The following is a 17,579-nucleotide window of genomic DNA, read 5'->3' as shown; positions in this document are numbered from 1 at the left end:
CACTTTCCTGCTGTAAGGTGTCAGGCAGCTGATGGTGTGTGGGTTTGAATAGTAATCACCTTAAAGACTGGATGACATTGACCCTTGTCGACATTTGCGCCACACTTTCCTCATCAACTTAAATACAGCCTGTGATTTTGGATGTCTGGAGGGAAAGTGAATGGAAGCACTCAGGGCAGGATATGGATTCCACAGAGAAGAGCCATGAAGAACTACAGTAGTAGGACTTGCATGTATGGGGAGACCGGAGCCGAATGTCTGCGTCCATGCTGCCCACACAACTTTTCAATCCGACAAGTATCCATAAATTACAGATAAATGCTGCCGGGTGTCACTTGGCAAAATGTGGTTCTACAGCCATGTGAGCAGCTCTCTGCAGCTGTACTTGCACACGGCGGTCCTTCAAGCTCAATGCTATCATTAGCAATGCTAACATGCTGCAGCCAGGACGAAAGGGCAGGATAGAGGGTGGTTTGGAGTGAGTAGTAAGAAGATGTGCACTTTGCCTATTTTGTCAAACCAAATTGAGTGTGTTGGCGTTATAAATGGCCGCAGGTGTACAACATCTGGATCCTATATTCAAGCCTTATAAAGAGGTTTCTTTTTTTAAACAGCTTTATAAATCACACTTTCATCTGGATTTGGTGTTCCTTCTCTCAGTTAAAGCTTTGATAATAAAAGAGAACAAGGCTTTAAGCTTCCATGCCCGGCTTTATTTGGTAATGACAGAGAAAAAAGTAGGCAGATATTTTTGGATACTTTTTTAGTAGGGGTGTGAATCTTTGGTTATCTCACTATTCTAGGAGTCATGATTTGATTCAAAACCAATCCCGATGCAAAATCAATTCCCTATTCAGCACATAGGGATTCTATTTTTAGGATCTCCTGCAGTTTGCTGTGTGCTAATAAAAGGTGGTGTGACAAATTATGGCATGAAAGTAGAGTAAAGTGTGCATAAGATTATAGCGTTGTTTTTTTGAGTCAATTGATTGCAATAATGTAAACACACAAAGGCAAACCTAAGGAAAAATGTTACATGCATTAATGCTTGCACAAATAAAATCCGTTACCAAAAATGTTAGTATTTTTTAATTATCAGCGTTTTAGGCTTGCTGCCCGTTTATTTCTCAGAAACTTGCCAATTTCCAAATAAATACATAAAAAAAAAATTGTACACACGCTTTTCAACCGTGGCTTCAATAACTTTTTACCTCATATAATGGAACCTACAGTATTTTAGTTAACAAATGTTTCTGCTTTCACAGCTGTTTTTGCCATAAAATGCCAGTCAACACAGAGGGGATGTGGGGCCCCTGGCCAGTCTAAATCAGTGGAGCAATACATCACTGAGAATTGCTTTCTTTCAACAGGAGAGATTTGTAATCAGGTTTTATGGAGGTAGTGAGCAGTCAGATGTTCAAGTGATGTTGATGATTGGTTATTTGGGATGCCAAGTTATCAGTGAAATCAGTGACTGTACTCTTTGTATTGGATAAAAACGGTTTGCTTGTCACTTCAATGCACATGATTGCAGAGCTGCCAGACAGAACATTTTGGAACTACTTTGAACACGTTATGTTTCACTCTTGACCCCTCCTGGCCTGTCTGCCTGTTGGAGTTGAGAGAAAGTATTCTGGGTTGGCTCCTAATCATAGGTGATACTGTAGCGCTGATACTGAGGCCTGGAACGCAAACAGCTGACAAAGACATCCGTGGCATGCAGAGACATGGTGGGAACCATTGTTGTACTGTGCGTGGCAAATGGACAACTCCATTGGCTTAGTTCACTCTGGCCTCCTCTGACTGTTGTTGGTGGACTATGTTTTATCAAGGTGCCATCTGTATGTCTACATGAGGGCTCTTCACCACCATCTGTGTGTTGACATCACACTGAGTTCTGTCCTCTGCTGTGACTGCTGCCTGAGCCCGGGAGGCAGGGCCAGACGAGCAGGTGCCACTATGGTGGACTTGGCTTTCTAAGAGCTTTCTCCTTATATGAACATTTGGCTTCTTTAATTCCATTAAAGAGATTACTACAACAACAACAAAAGCAATAAACCTATAAATCATGAAATGATAATAAAAATACTTTCCTTTTCCAGTTAAGGGGTGTAAATAAAAATGTTAAAACAATCCTCACATTAAAAAGAAAAAGGGGGCGATGAAGAGATACCTGGTATGAAGAAAAAAAAATGTCTTTATAAACTGATACTCATTTTACATTTGAACTCTGTGGTGGTGGGTCTCAAATGGTGGGAATATCCCCAAGAATGAAAGAACAACAAGCAGACTTGTTATCCAGTCAAGTAGGTATTTTTGCCTTTTGTCAAAGCGGAGCCTCAGCTTCAACAAAATAACTGTGCACCTCCCAATTTGTCTGAGCCTTGGACTTTGAAGAGAGCTCAAGTTGCAAACTAGCAAAGAGGGGGAACCAAAGCCTCCTGTGTTCCTACTAAAGTCAAATTAATAGCAATTAGCCTTGGAAAATGTTAACTGCACAAATAAAATGAGGCATAGAAACTGAAGTTTCCTACATTTTCTCTGACTTTTATTGCAAGTTTCCTTCTGACAGCAATTTATCCGAAAAGGTATAGTGTCCACATAAAGATATAATGTACTGCCGAACGCTTAACTCATCTGCTATGCATTGCAAATATCAAGCATGCTTGACACAGAGAGTACTTGTTCGGGAACAGCAGGGCTCCAACCTTCTGAGCAGGGCAGAAATGACGCACGAGTATTCTGACTATTTTACTTTTTCTGGCACAAACCAGTTGCATCCGTAAATGTGAGCAAACCCTTATTTGTAACACATAATTCTGAAGCGTAAAATATCATTCCAGGAACTGTTTCACTGAAAGAAACTCTGTGTCACAGTATCAGTTATCACGCCGAACATATCAGTGGAAATAAGAATGATATCATTTCAGCGCCCTCAGCACACCATATTCTTTGATGGATTGCAAACTGCGGACTGAAACATGCCAACTAAGTGTGTGATATCCCATGCAGATAAAAAGCTGACTTGTCACTTGCATGTCTTGTGGATAAAGAAGTGATTTTCATCATGTTTGCCAATCAATCATCCAACTTCAACTGATAGTTGATTATACTGAGTCCGTGTTAAGTAAGCTTGTTTACTTCGACACGGTGAAGCAAGGCTCCGTTATGTGACTGGATATCACATAATGTGTTCAAAATCCATTTAGAAAATCTACATTTCTATCACGCCTTTAACCCCAAAGATACACCCCACCAACACCCAACCACTCAGATTCAGACTAGCTCATACTGCAAAGTCTACCACTCCTCAGCACCATTTGACCTCAATGTGTTGCTAACTTTATTAAAAGATGGCAAGAAATGTATTTACAGAAAGCAAAATTGGTTGCAGTAAAGTAAGAGTGTGACGCAAGTACTGTAGAAATTACAGTCCTTGACAGAGTCAGGGCTGCGTTGTACACAGCCTTGTATACATTCTTTCTTATTTTCTCAAAATCCAATTTTGAAAGAAAGAAAGAGAGAAAGAAGCCAATAATAAGAGGTCATTTTTAAAGTCTGACTCGCACTCCCTGTGGATAATTCTGCACCACTTCGACGGATCTTAGGATATATGTTTCTCTTGGTATATGAAGCTAGCTAATATCCTACAGGATATTGCATTTATTGTTGGATGGGTATGTTTCTTGCAGCTGTTTAAGGATACAGTACATAAACATGCACAGTGGCAGTTATGCAAGCAGGGCAAAGCAAAATGGCTGGGACACAGAATCAATACTCAACTAAAATGGACAATAGGGTCAGCTGCTGTCTACACAGTGAAACTCTACATGTGTAATCAGCAGCAACTACTTTCCAGTCAGCAGCAACATGCATGAAACTTAAAAGTAGGGCTGAACGTTTAAAAAAAATGTTTTGCATAATTATGAGTGATATTGTAAGAACGCTCATTTTCATTGAAACATATTAAAATGGTCATGATGGGATTGTTTTTGTTCTTAAGTTAAACTTATCTCTGCAGCACCACAATACTTAATGTGACACTTATGTTGCCTTCAAGATAAATAGTGCGTCTCCTGCGAATCCATATGCTATTTCAATATAATTCTGATTATCTGTTTAGCCCTACTTGAAAGCTAGATAAAGATGAAATCGTTTTTGAAAGCTCTATATAAAAAACTGTGTGTAAAAGAGTTGGTAACCAGTAAGTGGATTACTGCTGTGAACACTGCACCACATTCCTCCTCCCTGTTCTGGCCTATTATATCTCCCTCTATTCTCCATTTATTCTTCTAAAATAACAATACCAGGGTGATCTTTAAAGCACTTTTCAAAACAAGCCCAATCCTTTTCAGCATGGCTGTACATTGTTTGACCAGCACACCTTGTCCATATCCCACTGCAATCCAAGCACATTTTGAAGAGCTGTAGAAATGTATAAGCTATGTCACAGCTAACCTCAAAATGTCAACCTTAGTCCCTCAGCTGAAATTGGAGCAATGAATGTCAAGAGTGATGTTTATTATCTCACATGGCATACAATAGGAGTTGATTGATAGGATTTGAAAACATTATAATGCTGCTCTAAGGACAGAAGCCCCACATACTATGCAGAAGGCATAATCAGTACTGCAATGTACAAGCCAAAAAGAAGTCCAAAAACATACTATTCAGCACACTCTGCTCCAAAGCCCTTCAATCTATTAATATATGTTGTATAAAAAAAAAAAAAATTAAAGATAAAGAACAGCCAACATCCATATAACAATCCTTCACCTTCAAAAAGGAAATGAATGGGGTCATGAATTATTAAGTGCAAACTGTGTGAAGGTGTCCACATGCAGCCTCTGTAGCTGTACTTGCATTATGCCACTACACATGCATTCACTATGTGTGTGATAGACATGAACTGGTGATGTGCAATTCAGGTGTGGGAATCAATTTATATAGTTTCACTAAATGGTAAAACCCATGTATGCGATACAACATCATGGGCGTGTCCCATGTCTTTGGGTGCACATGAGACCACCAGTGAGCAGTGGGATAACTGATCTTAAAAACTGTGATGGGTACAAATAATAATACAATAGTTATAGCTAATAAACTAAATAGGCTTTTAATGAAACATGCAAGACAGGAAAGAAACATGTAAATCATAATAACTTAATAGGGGGCATTAGCTTGTAGGCATATTTAACTGTAGGCACGTTAGAGGAATGGTAAAAGCTCATACTCCCAACATTTGTTTTTAACATAATGGTGTATCCAAGAGCAAAGGTGTTGTAAAAAAAATAAAACAATATATCAATGTTGCTATAAAACTCACCGACAGGTAAATAAACACCTCAAACAACCCATACAGTTACACACTCACTCACCTGTCTGAGGGCTGCTACCACTTTCCTTTGATTTCAGAGTTAGCTTTGCGGACCACGGTAAAGTTGAGGTTTTCCCGGTTCTTTCTCCCCCGGTACAATGCCACCACACCCGAAAGTCAAACGGGGACAAGTCGTGCCAAAGGTACCGTGTGAGAGGTGGGTGGTCGGTAGCGTTAAATGCTGACAGAGCCGAAGTTTTACACCGAAAACAAAGGAGAAAAGAGCTGGGTGAGTACAGACGGTGTCAGTGGCTTCGGTGTAACGTTAGCCAAAATAAGTCCCGTTTCATAATTTCAGTTACTCCGTCCTCTGTGTGTGTGTGTGTGTGTGTGTGTGTGTGTGTGTCCCCGTCTGTCGCCTCTTCGTATCTGTGTGAGCAGCAATACACACACCGGCAGAGTAACTCAACGTACTGAATGGTGGGAGGAGTGTATGTCGGTCTTTTTATCTCGAGCCCTCCTGTACAGTGAACGAGCCGAGCGTCACCGTCCGGGCTGACTTTACTCACGGTCTGCGCGTTCACAGCGAAAGTAACCGTTGGTCGGGTTTACTGTCCCGCTGCTTACACTTTGAAACCGTTCAAGTCGTTTTAATTAACTCGATTTACAAACTTTTAGATATAGTATTTTACGTTTACGGTTTAAAACGTCATTGTCATCATTTATTGTCAGTGCAAGCACTCTTACTGAGATAAATCGAAGCCAAATGGTACTAAACTATCATCATAGTGTTTCCAAATCCCAGTCTACAGATCATGCGTAAGCATAAATTCCGATGAAACTTGAACGCAACAATGTGTAAATAAGGCAAAAGGGCTTATTTTTCTTTTTTCTTTTATCAATCTGTTTAGTATCTCAACAGCATACCTAATATACTTAGCTGATAGTGAGATTCAATGAAGAAAATGCAGTTTTGCATGTTTACACATGTCAAAGATTAAAGGTCATGAACAGCCATGTCTTCTTGAAAGGTGAGTTATTTCATACACACCCCGCATTTCCATTGCATGTTTTAACATCCTTATTTTCTGTAATTGTTGAGAGGTGAGGTATACGTTCCAGTACCATGTCATTGAAGACCATTGCATCTGATACAAGTCTCATTATTCATCAGGCAAATAAACAAAGTAAACAATCAAACTACCAAAGGGGACACAGCGCCTCCACACACCAAGTGTTTTCCAGGTACAGACTTTGTCACCTTTGATTATATTGACACATACCAGATGACTCATTAAGCAGCTGATGGATTTGTTTGTCACAAGAACATCATCTGTAGTCATAATCAGAGACATGTAATGTAATGTCAGGAGTGCCTCATAATCGACTAAATGAGACACACTGAGACAGTATTCATCATATTTGTCCTGTTAGTTGTATTATATAGTGCTGGTAGATGATGTCAAATGTTGACCTGTATGGGGGATGGTTTTCAGGAAATGAATCAAGCAAATGTTTGCCTCGTTTAACCACATTTAACCACAATTTAACATATCAAACACATCAAGAAACACACTGAGTGCATAGATTAAATGTAATCCCTTGTTTAGTTGGAAATCCAGAGAGTGTTTTTCTGGCCAAAGTGGCAGCTGGCACCGTAAAAAAAAAGATGTTTAATTACAATGGCTCTAGTTGGATTAGATGGACTGATTTTCTGAGGGACCATGGTGTCAGAGATCCGTATTCAAATGGTTAGAAACTTCTTTTTCACTCAACTGCACACATTAAAGTGCATTTATTATGTACCGTAAAAAGTGATATGTTTAGTCAACTTCTTATTTCATATGTTTTATCCTTGTGTCATTAGGTTGTTATACAGGCCATCAAGTAGGATACTCATTTACATTGCTGTTATGTTTCTCTGCACCAAATCTAAGCAAACAATGTGCAGTAAACTTAGATGTCTATGTTAGGTGGAGGAGGAGTTGTGGTTAAAAGGAGTAACATATTGTATATATCACCAAGGAAACAATGAGTGCAGGGATGTTGCCAGATTAATTAGCATCATATTGATGCAAAATAATCTTCCTCATGTTTGTGTGCATGTGTGTCTTTCTTAAGTCGTGTTGCATACGACTACATTCAGATCAAACAGCACTTAAACGACCACTTAATATTCTTACCATTTAACATTCTTCAAACTGAATAATTAGATTAGATAATATCACCACCCTCACATTCAGTCAGCCACTAATACGGACACACACACACACACGCTTTGGCATTGTCTCTGCAGGAGCATCTCTGCAGGTGGCACAGCGAGGGAAATGTTCCTCTCGGGACGATTTCCCTGTGGCATATCCGTGTTTGATGTGGCAGCAGAAGCTTCTCTGCTCGAATCTACACAAATAGGCACAAGTCATCTCCAGCTGCTGAGCTCTGTTATGATCTCCACCCATTTCAAAATGCCAAACAGAATCCACAGGCAGGAAGCGTAGGAAGGCAGGTCGGGGTCTCCTCTGCAGGTGGTGTGTCAGCAGGGTAAATATTTTGTGACTTGTAATGATAAATGATAAACAGAACGTGAGAGGTGGAAGAAAGACGAAATAATGAGAATACCAACACAGACACGTGTAGATTGTATCGTCTGAATGCCAATGCAACAGCTTGTTATGACTTTGAAGGTCTGTTGGAATTTCACAGCAAGGTGCAGTCTATTCAGAGACCTTACTGCATCAAGTCTGAGACAGCATTGACTTAATATAAGTCTCTGTAGGGAGTTGATATGAAACATATTACTTTAAAACACTGTATCCAATATATGTGACAACTCTCCCACAGGTGATTTCAATTTCCTTTCATTTTGCCACACTGGAAGTATAAAAACAGACATGGCCTTAAACAGAAAATGAAAGTCACTGTGACTAGAACTCCTCTTATTAATTATCAACAGATCATTTCTCTGGCCAAGTGAGTGTACTTTATTTGGTTGCTTTGGACCCCATCTAGTGGTTGTTTGTCCACAATGCAAGGCAGTAGCAAATAAACTAGCAAGAAAATACAAATGATTTCCACTAGTTCTGTTGACATTCAGGGTTTATATACTGAACATCCCAACGGTTGGTCTAGGAGGCTATATCTTTAGTTTTTGTGCAAAAAAATCTTCTTTTAGTATTTCCCCCCACCAACCAAGCACATGGTGGAACATACAACAAGAAGTCCATCAAAATAAATTCAATTAAAAAACATCTCTAGAGGAAAAAAAAGGAATACAAACTTGAATGTAACCTCAACAAGACTTAATACTGACGACAGTTGTTGGCTTTGGAGGAATCTTTTAAACGTGTACCACCAGGGGGCGTGTTCGGTTTGTATTAAAGTCATCAAGATTAACCTGTGCTGCCTTGTCATCATCAAGTTAGATCCAAAACAGACTGTTATGATATTCTTTTAGTTCAAAACTAACAAAAAAAAAGGCTGCGAATGTTTTCCTTAACAATTCGTATTTGTTATTTTACTCAAAACAGATTTTAAACACGTGGTCAACATATCCAGGCTAATAATTATGATGGAATATTAATATGCCCAAAAAATAAATACATTTGATATTTTTAATCACACAGATGGGTAGCAATGTTAGAGTAACTTAATCTATTATTAATTAACTTAAAGATTATTATTTTTACCCTAAATCTGCTGAAAATGGAGTATACAATATTGTTTCTTAGGGAGAAGTAATTTGACTGTTTTAATATAGTAGTAGTGTTTATTATGACATTACAAAGGGAATACTTCTTGTAAAGCAGCAGCTTTTAATACAGTTACAACACAGTTCCCATCTTTAATATATGGGACTGGTTTAGACCGAAAGTGCACATTACAAGCTGTATATGATCATAGACATCCAACTTCAGAAAGTTTCATCACACAGCTGAAACATTTCCCAGGTCTTGCGTCATGATCTTCCTGACAGCTGCGCTCTGCTTCCTTCAGTGGAGTCTTTGTGTCCAACAATTCCTCGTGGTCGTAGCAGATTGTGACAGAATGACATGATTACAACCAACGGAGATGGATATATATATATATATATATATATATATATATATATATATATATATATATATATATATATATATATATCATATCCAACATTTTTAATCTATAAAACAGTTTGAAACCTTTTGTCTTCTGAAACTTTTTTTCAAGAGAATATTCAAACTGTCTCCGATACACCTGGGGGAGAGCGTTGGAATAAATAAACAACAATATTAAAACCCATCTGGAAAGTATACTAGAGAGGAAACCAAACACTGAACATGATAAACAGAAAGAGAGGTGTTTAGAAACCCCCCCCCCCCCCCCCCCCCTTGTTGCAACAGGCTGCCACCATCCTGTGTTTTGTTTGAAGGACTAACACAGATGGTAAAACAGGACAGTGACTCCTCTGTTTGTCCACAACCCCCCCTTTACTGTATGTCGTCTTCTAGCCTGCCAAGGCATGAACAACTGTTTGAATTAGATGTGGTTCTATTCCTTACTATACCAACCTTATACTTTGATATATAGCAAAGATGTTCAACTTATACAAGTAATAACAATTACCTAACTTAACGCAGTCAATACTTCTAAAATATCGATCGTCCTGTTTGTAAAAGTGTTGGTATTCTGTCATCCATGGACATAGCTTTTCATTAAAATCCCCCAAAAATAAACTAAAAACCAGTAAGCAAAAAACTTTATTGATATATTCTCTTTTAGCAACACTAAGAGAGACACAACTTGTGCTTAGTGTAATGATGTCCATGGCAATTCCGTCGCTGCCGTTGTGTGAGAGTCGCTCCACCCTCTGAGGTCTGTTATTCCTGCTCTTGCATCAGATTCATACCAGACAGACACATAGCTGAGTCTTGACCTTACTTACTGTCATTCAATGCAATCTTCTGACTATCTTGGTTGGCGATGAAATATTGCATCATTAAGTGTTGTGCCTAAAGCTTCTAATTCCTTCCCTTCCCCTACGTTAAAGGTAAATGTCTCACAGCATTTAAAATGTCTGCATGTGGTGCTGGCTCAGAAATGTGCTGGAAGCGTCTTAATGCTTACACAGACACGTACACACACGGTATACACAGTATTTAGTCAGTGTACAGGAGGTACTGTGAGTGGAACAATGTAAAGTGCTAGCACACACCTCATGAATTAACGTTAGTAAAAACACCAATGTGCACGCACTACTGTGGCATGAGCCTTTTCGGTAAAGCACACATGAAACTGTAGTCTCACAACCGTGAGTCGTGTGGGCATGAGCCACCTTTTCTTCCAACTTTAATGTCTGGAAACTTCCAGGCCTTTTCCCCTCAAGCGAGACGATGAAAGGATCGCTCCCCTCACTCTTCACACGGTGAGGAATTTCAGTGTAAACCTTTGTTCCAGGGGCTTCTTCAGAACGAAAACATCCCCCGAGGGGAGGAAGGGGGCTGCAATTGTGTGTCAATCTTTTCAAAGGAGAAATTGTTAGCTGGGTTCACCGTCCCTATAATGTGAATAATGTAATATTTAAAACTAGACAAGCGGATTGTGGAGTTAGCATTTAGGGAGCTTTTTTCCCCCCTCAAACTTACTGGATGCTTGCCTCAACAAGTCACTGAAAGAATGCGAGCCACTCATCAGTTGACATGTCAGGACAATTTGCAGGGGGCTGCCAAAGAGGAGGAGTTTCTGGGATTAAGAGATTGATGGAATTCCCCTGGTTGGAAAATAGATACCATAATCAGTATTGATAATGAATGTAATGCAGAGTGATCACTTATCTATCAAGTGTTTTGCTCTTTCCTTCTAGTGGATATGATTGTGGAAACTGTGTCACTGTAGAGTAATGCACATTAATATCAATCTGATGTGTTTAACAGGTTTACACAAGTCTTTCTAACCTATTTCCTGTCAAATGTTCTTGCACAAATTAAGAAAAGAGGTCACTTACGGCACTTTTTACGACAGTGTTTCTCCTTAAAACCCCCATCCGTCCACCACAGAGCAGTCAGCAGCTGGACAGACGTGGCACTGTGGGGGTGGGGGCAGGGCTGGAGAGCTTCTGTGAAGCAGCAATAGGCCTACCACTGAGTGAAGCTTTTAAATTCCTGGACATTCACATCTGTGTAACGAGGTTAACAAACATAAAATGACTGCTTTTCTCCTGTGAACATTTGCAAACAGTGCGGCCATTCGTCGATGTGTTGTTTGCTGAGATTGCAGAAGAGTTTTGCCCCAAAGAGGCTCATGCACTCACATTTACAACAGCTGCAAAAACAGTGTTTACATGCCACACAAGAATCCTTCAGTTCAAGTTAAAAATCATATTTTACATGTGATGAAACCCGTGTTATAGATTGAGTCAGCAAGCAGCGTGAGAAGCTATAGGCTGAGGAGCATTTCTGTTCTGACCCAGAATCAGATGTTCTCGTGTTGTTTTTCTCTGAAGCCACAGGAAGTTAAGTTTCAAAGCTGAGCCCAGACCAGTGCTGAGGAGTTTACTTCAGTCGACCCCTTTCATTCCAGCCTGTGGCTTCAAGTGGGACGTCCCAGTTCCCAGCTTCCTGAGGAAACACATACACCCTCTTTTGCCCATTCCCACTTCTAGAAAGTTCTCTGTCAGGATATAAAAAGCAGGAGAGTGTGTTACAGTCACATTATCCACAGGACGTAAAACAGAGCAGAAAACCTGCAAACCTGCGCCAGGTAAGCATTAGAAGATAACCGTCTTTGTTTGCAGGAAGGAATGCAGAGGGTGAATGTGGGGCTTTGTTTTTATGGTTTAAAGTTACAGTGCAACATTTTCCCATTTTAACCCGTTATGTTCAAATCTTCTCTCTCTGGCCGTTTGACCTGCACACAGCATATTATAGTTAATCTGTAGTAAAAAAAATAATAATAACAAATCTTTGGCACAGCTTAACGTTTTCAAATCATTTATCCCAGCATGAGGATACTAAAGCTTTTTGCCTCTGCATGTTACTTCTTTACAGTCTATTTAAACGCATTCAGTGAAATCAAATCAAGAAATGTACTGTGTATGCACCCAATCTGCCTTTGTTTTACTTTAATCTATTACTTATTGATGAAGAGAGGTTCAAATGTGTCCTCTAGAAATGAGTGCTGCTTGTTTGTGGCACAGCTGACTGGATGGAAGGTTTTTTCTCGGTCCCAAACAGACGAATGAAAAACATTTACTGATTGTAAATAAATGATGACTAACTTGTATAATAATAACTTAACTTAAACTTGTTTTTAGTCTCAAGGAACTGAAACTAGGATAAAACTTGGATCAATTATAAAACTCAGGATATGTCTCTATCCGAGCCTGTATAATATGTCTGCCTGCTCGATGGAGATTATTACATACACCTCTTGTCTTTCAGAATGAAAATCGCAGACTTGAAAACATCTAAAGGTATCCGAATATGATGCAAAGTAATATCTGAAGTATCACAAAAATGCAAATACAGAGATGAATACAACATATCTCTGGTCTCAGAATGGTGGATGAGGCTCAGCAACATGTATACAGATGCTGGAGTTCATTTCAGTCTCATGAATTTAGTCCTTTGTTTCGAAAAAGCTATGGGATGAGTTAGATGTAGCCTGCGGGCACAAGCCCTTTCTCTTCGAACAAAGAGATGGCTCAGAGCGACGCGACAGAGAACATGTAAAAGTAGAAAATAAGTCATTAAAGTCATCAAAGTGCAGACGTGCAGGAGTATGCATCATGTAGAATAAATGTAGAGAACAGAGAGGCATCGAATTTTAGTGTGGAGTCAGCACAGTGCTTCACTCAACTCCAGCTGTACAGCTTCGCCTCGGTTGTTGCTGACGTGGCCAAGAACATGTCTGCCTGAAAATGGAGGCGTCCCCAAGCTTCTGTGTGGGCTGAGCCAGCCCTGCCCTGCCACTGACAGCTCCACATCCCAATCCTAGTCTGTGTCCTGGAATTTAGTTTTTATCAAATCAACTCAATTCTGAATATCATTCCACAAACTCCCTCTGAGGACATATACGTGTGCCCTCCATCTCAAACTCAATACACATTTATTAGATTTTAGGAAACCAAATCAGGTTAAGAGATGTTAACCCTCTCTTTGTCTTTTGTTCCTTCTGCACAGGCTGCTACAGCTGCTTTTGGAGACAGACAGGATGTGGATGACTAACGCCGTAGCTCTTTGTCTGCTGGCCCTCGTTGCCTCTGCAGAGGACAAGAAGCTGAGCAGCCATGCCACTATGCTGGCTGATAACAGCGCCAATCTGGCCTTCAGGTCTAAATCTATACTTTACTGCGTTTATAATAAAGTGTATATATTCTAATGAGACACTTGGTTTTGCTCAAGCTTTCTTTGTCATATTTTTCTGGTTAGAAACGCAAGCAAATAATCTTTCATGTGATTTTGATTCAGCCTCTATCACAACATGGCAAAGGACAAAGACACAGAGAACATCCTCATCTCTCCTGTGGTGGTGGCCTCCTCTCTGGGGATGATTGCTCTTGGTGCCAAGGCTTCCACTGCCTCCCAGGTCAAAAAAATCCTCAATGCTGACAAACTGAAGGATGAGCATCTGCATGCAGGCCTGTCCGAGCTGCTCTCTGAGGTAAACGCAACAATATAAAATCATGTATATGAGCCCTTACTGTTTATACTTCTCAAACGACACCCTCAGTGCTTTCTACATGTTGCTCTTTAGTCACCGTTTATGCGTGGGTCCTTCTCAGGTGAGCGATGCCAAGACACGCAACACGACCTGGAAGATCAACAACCGCCTGTACGGCCCCAGCTCCGTCTCCTTTACTGATGATTTTGTGAAAAACAGCAAGAAGCACTACAACTACGACCATTCAAAAATAAACCTGCGAGACAAGAGGAGTGCAGTGAACTCCATCAATGAGTGGGCAGCCAAGTCCACAGATGGCAAGCTGCCCTGAGGTCACCAAGGAGGTGCAGAATCCAGATGGAGCCACGATTGTCAACGCTATGTTCTTCAAGCGTGAGTACAAATAGTGACTTTATTCATATTTTACAATACCTGATCCTAACTGAAACCCATGGAGATGTCCAAAGATTGTGCAGATGTGTAACTGAGTCCATCATGTTTTGTCCCACAGCTCACTGGGATGAGACATTCAATGATAAGTTGGTGGACTCACGTAGTTTCCTGGTTTCCCGCTCATTCACCATTGGAGTTCCCATGATGCATCATTCAGGTGACTTTCTCCACCGTCCCTACTTCTGACCATATGCCATCATATCTTCAAAACTTATTCTGCCAACAAGAATGCAAGCAAGACAAGATATCTGATGCGTGTGCTCTTCACAGGTCTGTATGACTTCTACGAGGATACAGAGAACAATATCTTTGTGCTGAACATGCCTCTGGGCCAGAAGCAGGCCTCTATGATCTTCATCATGCCCCACTATGTGGAGCCCCTGCAGCGCCTGGAGAAACTCCTGACCAGGAAGCAGGTGGACACCTGGATCAGCAAGATGGAGAACAAGGCTGTGGCCCTTTCCATCCCCAAAATCGAACTGGAAGTCAGCCACAACCTGCAGGTAAATGGTGGCAATCTGATGGTTGTAACAATATGAAGTTAAAGTATAGAGATAAAAAAAACAAAAAACAAAAGCCCTTTGATTTGAGCAGTTCTCCATCTTTTCTAGAAACACCTGGCTAAACTCGGCCTGACCGAGGCCGTGGACAAAGCCAAGGCAGACTTGTCCAACATCTCCGGAAAGAAGGACCTGTACCTGTCCAACGTCTTCCACGCGTCAGCCCTGGAACTGGACGTGAAGGGAAACCCCGTTGACACCAGCATCTACGACTCCGAAAAGCTGAGGGACCCCAAGCTTTTCTACTTAGATCACCCCTTCATTTTCCTGGTGAAGGACAACAAGACCAACTCCATCCTGTACATTGGCAGGGTGGTTAGACCTAAAGGTGACATGTTGCGTGATGAGCTGTAAAGTTAATGGGAATTAGGGTGAGTAGCTTTGCTATTTCTAAAATGATGGCAGGTAACTGCGTGTATTTTTGTTATGACAGTTAACCTTAGTTGACCTTATGAGCACATTCCAGTTGGCAACCTGTGTACTTAGTTCCTGAGCTTACTGTTTTAGACACAACCCTCATTGTTAGGTCTCAGTCTTAAGCCCCCCTCTTCATCAAACGGCAGACAACATGCTTATACTAAGTAAGTTTTCTTCACACCTTGTTTTACTAGTATTACTTCGGCTATGATCCATGTGCGTTTTCATGCACCATCTTTAATGTTTAAAGTCAAAAAGATCTTTGCACAAGTTTATGTCTCGCTCCTTCCCTTCACACGCTCAGTTATTTATTTTGCCTCCAATCTGCACTGAATTATTTCCCTGCACGAGCTGAGCTTGCAGAGGAAAGGAGGCAAAAGGTGTGTGCTTAATTCATGTTCACTTGCTGCACAAAAAAAGCTGTTGGAATTGTGTGATTATGTCAAAATGTGTCCATTTTTTTCAATAAAAAACAAAGAGGAGCTCGTGTGTGTGCTATATGTTTTGCACGTCATGTCTGAATACCATCCAAACACAGTTGATACAGTCTTCTGGAGCGTTAAACAGACGAGTGTGAGGAAGGATAACAATCTTTCCAGTCTGCTGGAGGCCAAACAATCCTCCCAGCTCTGGAATGTAGGGGTCATCTATCAACTATCCAGACAAGTTGGTAGTTCATTTCCCTTACCACCACTGGCCCACATAAAACTCAGTGGGATCTTTGATGGGACGTTCCAAACAGAGGAAAAGCCGACTCTGCAGTGCAAAAAAACTGGAGTGCAGGGGTCTAATGGTGAGTGGGAATCTCTGCAGTTCCAGCCCAGCATATAACAAGTTGTAACTAGTGTAGATAGGTTGACAAAAACAAAGAAATCCAAATATGTAGTCTTAAAGGTGCCACTCATACTCATACTAAGGATGATCTTTTTTCTCATGTATTGTCAATTTAATCACAAAAGAGTGTGACAATAAGTTTTGAATTCTTTGAGAGTTGTAGAGCTTCTGGTTGCAAAGAGGAAAATAACTGGTTACTCTGTACAAATTAATTATTTAATAATGTCATATTAACATACACATATTCTTTGCATTGCAGTAATAATATACAAGATAAATAACAACATATAAATTACACAATATACATGTTTCTGATGTTGTTTTGCACACCAAGCATGAATTAAGATGTTTTTATAATCAGTATTACGATGAGGACATGCAGGGGATTATTTTCAACTGTTATTAGAACAATAATTGGTTATGGTTTGAGAGCTGACTGAATATCTGCGGTTCAGGTCAAAACAATACTTTCACAAATACACTTCTATCAAATAACACATTTCAATATTAGTATCTATTTAGTTTCATGTTATCTTTAGTGTGCACTCCCTTGTACCTACATGCTGTTTTCAATAAATTGCAGTGAAAATATTGCTTATTCTTTTTTACTCAGAAGCACTCAAAATAATCCATTCAATGCTCTTTAGAAAATACATTAATTTGAACACTAGATGGGGCTCTTTAGCGGCTACACAGCTCTCAGAAAACAAAAGACTTTAACTGTACCAGAGTAGAACATTACAGTTACACAATAAAATGATACATAAAGCACAACTACTGGAACTGACACTCAAGGAGTAAAACCTCAGCCCAGATCTGCACAACCATAAGCACATCAGTAACAGTAACAATTGACTTGACTTTCAAAATACTTTCCTATGAACCAAATGAGCAAAGACGGCTGTCAGGTGTACAGACGCTTAGCTGTTTACAGTCATCGGAAACTCACCAATCAGGCGTAAGCACTGTAAAAAGGCAAGAGGTGAGTGTGCCTGTCTTTTTTCTCTCCACACATGTTTGCTATATACTCTATTCTATTTAGAATATGTTCAGTGTGCAGTACTGGTCTTGTGTTCTGTATTTGGTCAATATATGCATGTACTTTACTTACAATACCTCTGAAACCAAGACTATAATTAGAAAAGTATTAGAAAAGTGTTTTAGATTGAGCCGTGTGTGAGAATCAGGTCGTATTGACGATTTGTGTGCCATACGGTGACAATATTGGGTTTTCATCATTTTTTAAAAATATATACATGATGGGAAAATACAGAAAGTGCTTAACACAGCAGGGGACATGAGGGGAACTATTGATGAACTACTGATGAACTATAGATCAATCAAAGAACAGTCCTCAGTTG

General features: G+C 40.1%; 2 protein-coding genes across 2 annotated transcripts in view; one reads left to right on the top strand and one right to left on the bottom strand.

Annotated features, from left to right (window-relative positions):
• Positions 1 to 5,798, bottom strand: part of gdpd5b (glycerophosphodiester phosphodiesterase domain containing 5b) — a 40,394-nt gene extending 34,596 nt beyond the window's left edge. The window contains 1 exon segment of the mRNA XM_029445705.1: positions 5,379 to 5,798. The gene's annotated coding sequence lies outside the window, so the exon portion shown is untranslated.
• Positions 5,799 to 11,949: 6,151 nt separating this feature from the next.
• serpinh1b (serpin peptidase inhibitor, clade H (heat shock protein 47), member 1b) lies at positions 11,950 to 15,866 on the top strand. The gene is given in 9 exon segments (XM_029447075.1): positions 11,950 to 12,052; positions 12,733 to 12,764; positions 13,474 to 13,623; positions 13,762 to 13,954; positions 14,076 to 14,279; positions 14,281 to 14,347; positions 14,466 to 14,564; positions 14,678 to 14,910; positions 15,019 to 15,866. Coding segments are annotated over 7 exon segments (1,218 nt in total). The 5' UTR covers positions 11,950 to 12,052; positions 12,733 to 12,764; positions 13,474 to 13,504; the 3' UTR covers positions 15,322 to 15,866.
• The last annotated feature ends 1,713 nt before the right edge of the window (positions 15,867 to 17,579 follow it).

Source organism: Cottoperca gobio, chromosome 13, assembly GCF_900634415.1.
Source record: "Cottoperca gobio chromosome 13, fCotGob3.1, whole genome shotgun sequence".
Lineage (NCBI taxonomy): Eukaryota > Metazoa > Chordata > Actinopteri > Perciformes > Bovichtidae > Cottoperca > Cottoperca gobio.
The sequence above is the reverse complement of the archived record's forward strand: the minus strand, read 5'-3'. Positions and strand labels throughout refer to the sequence as shown.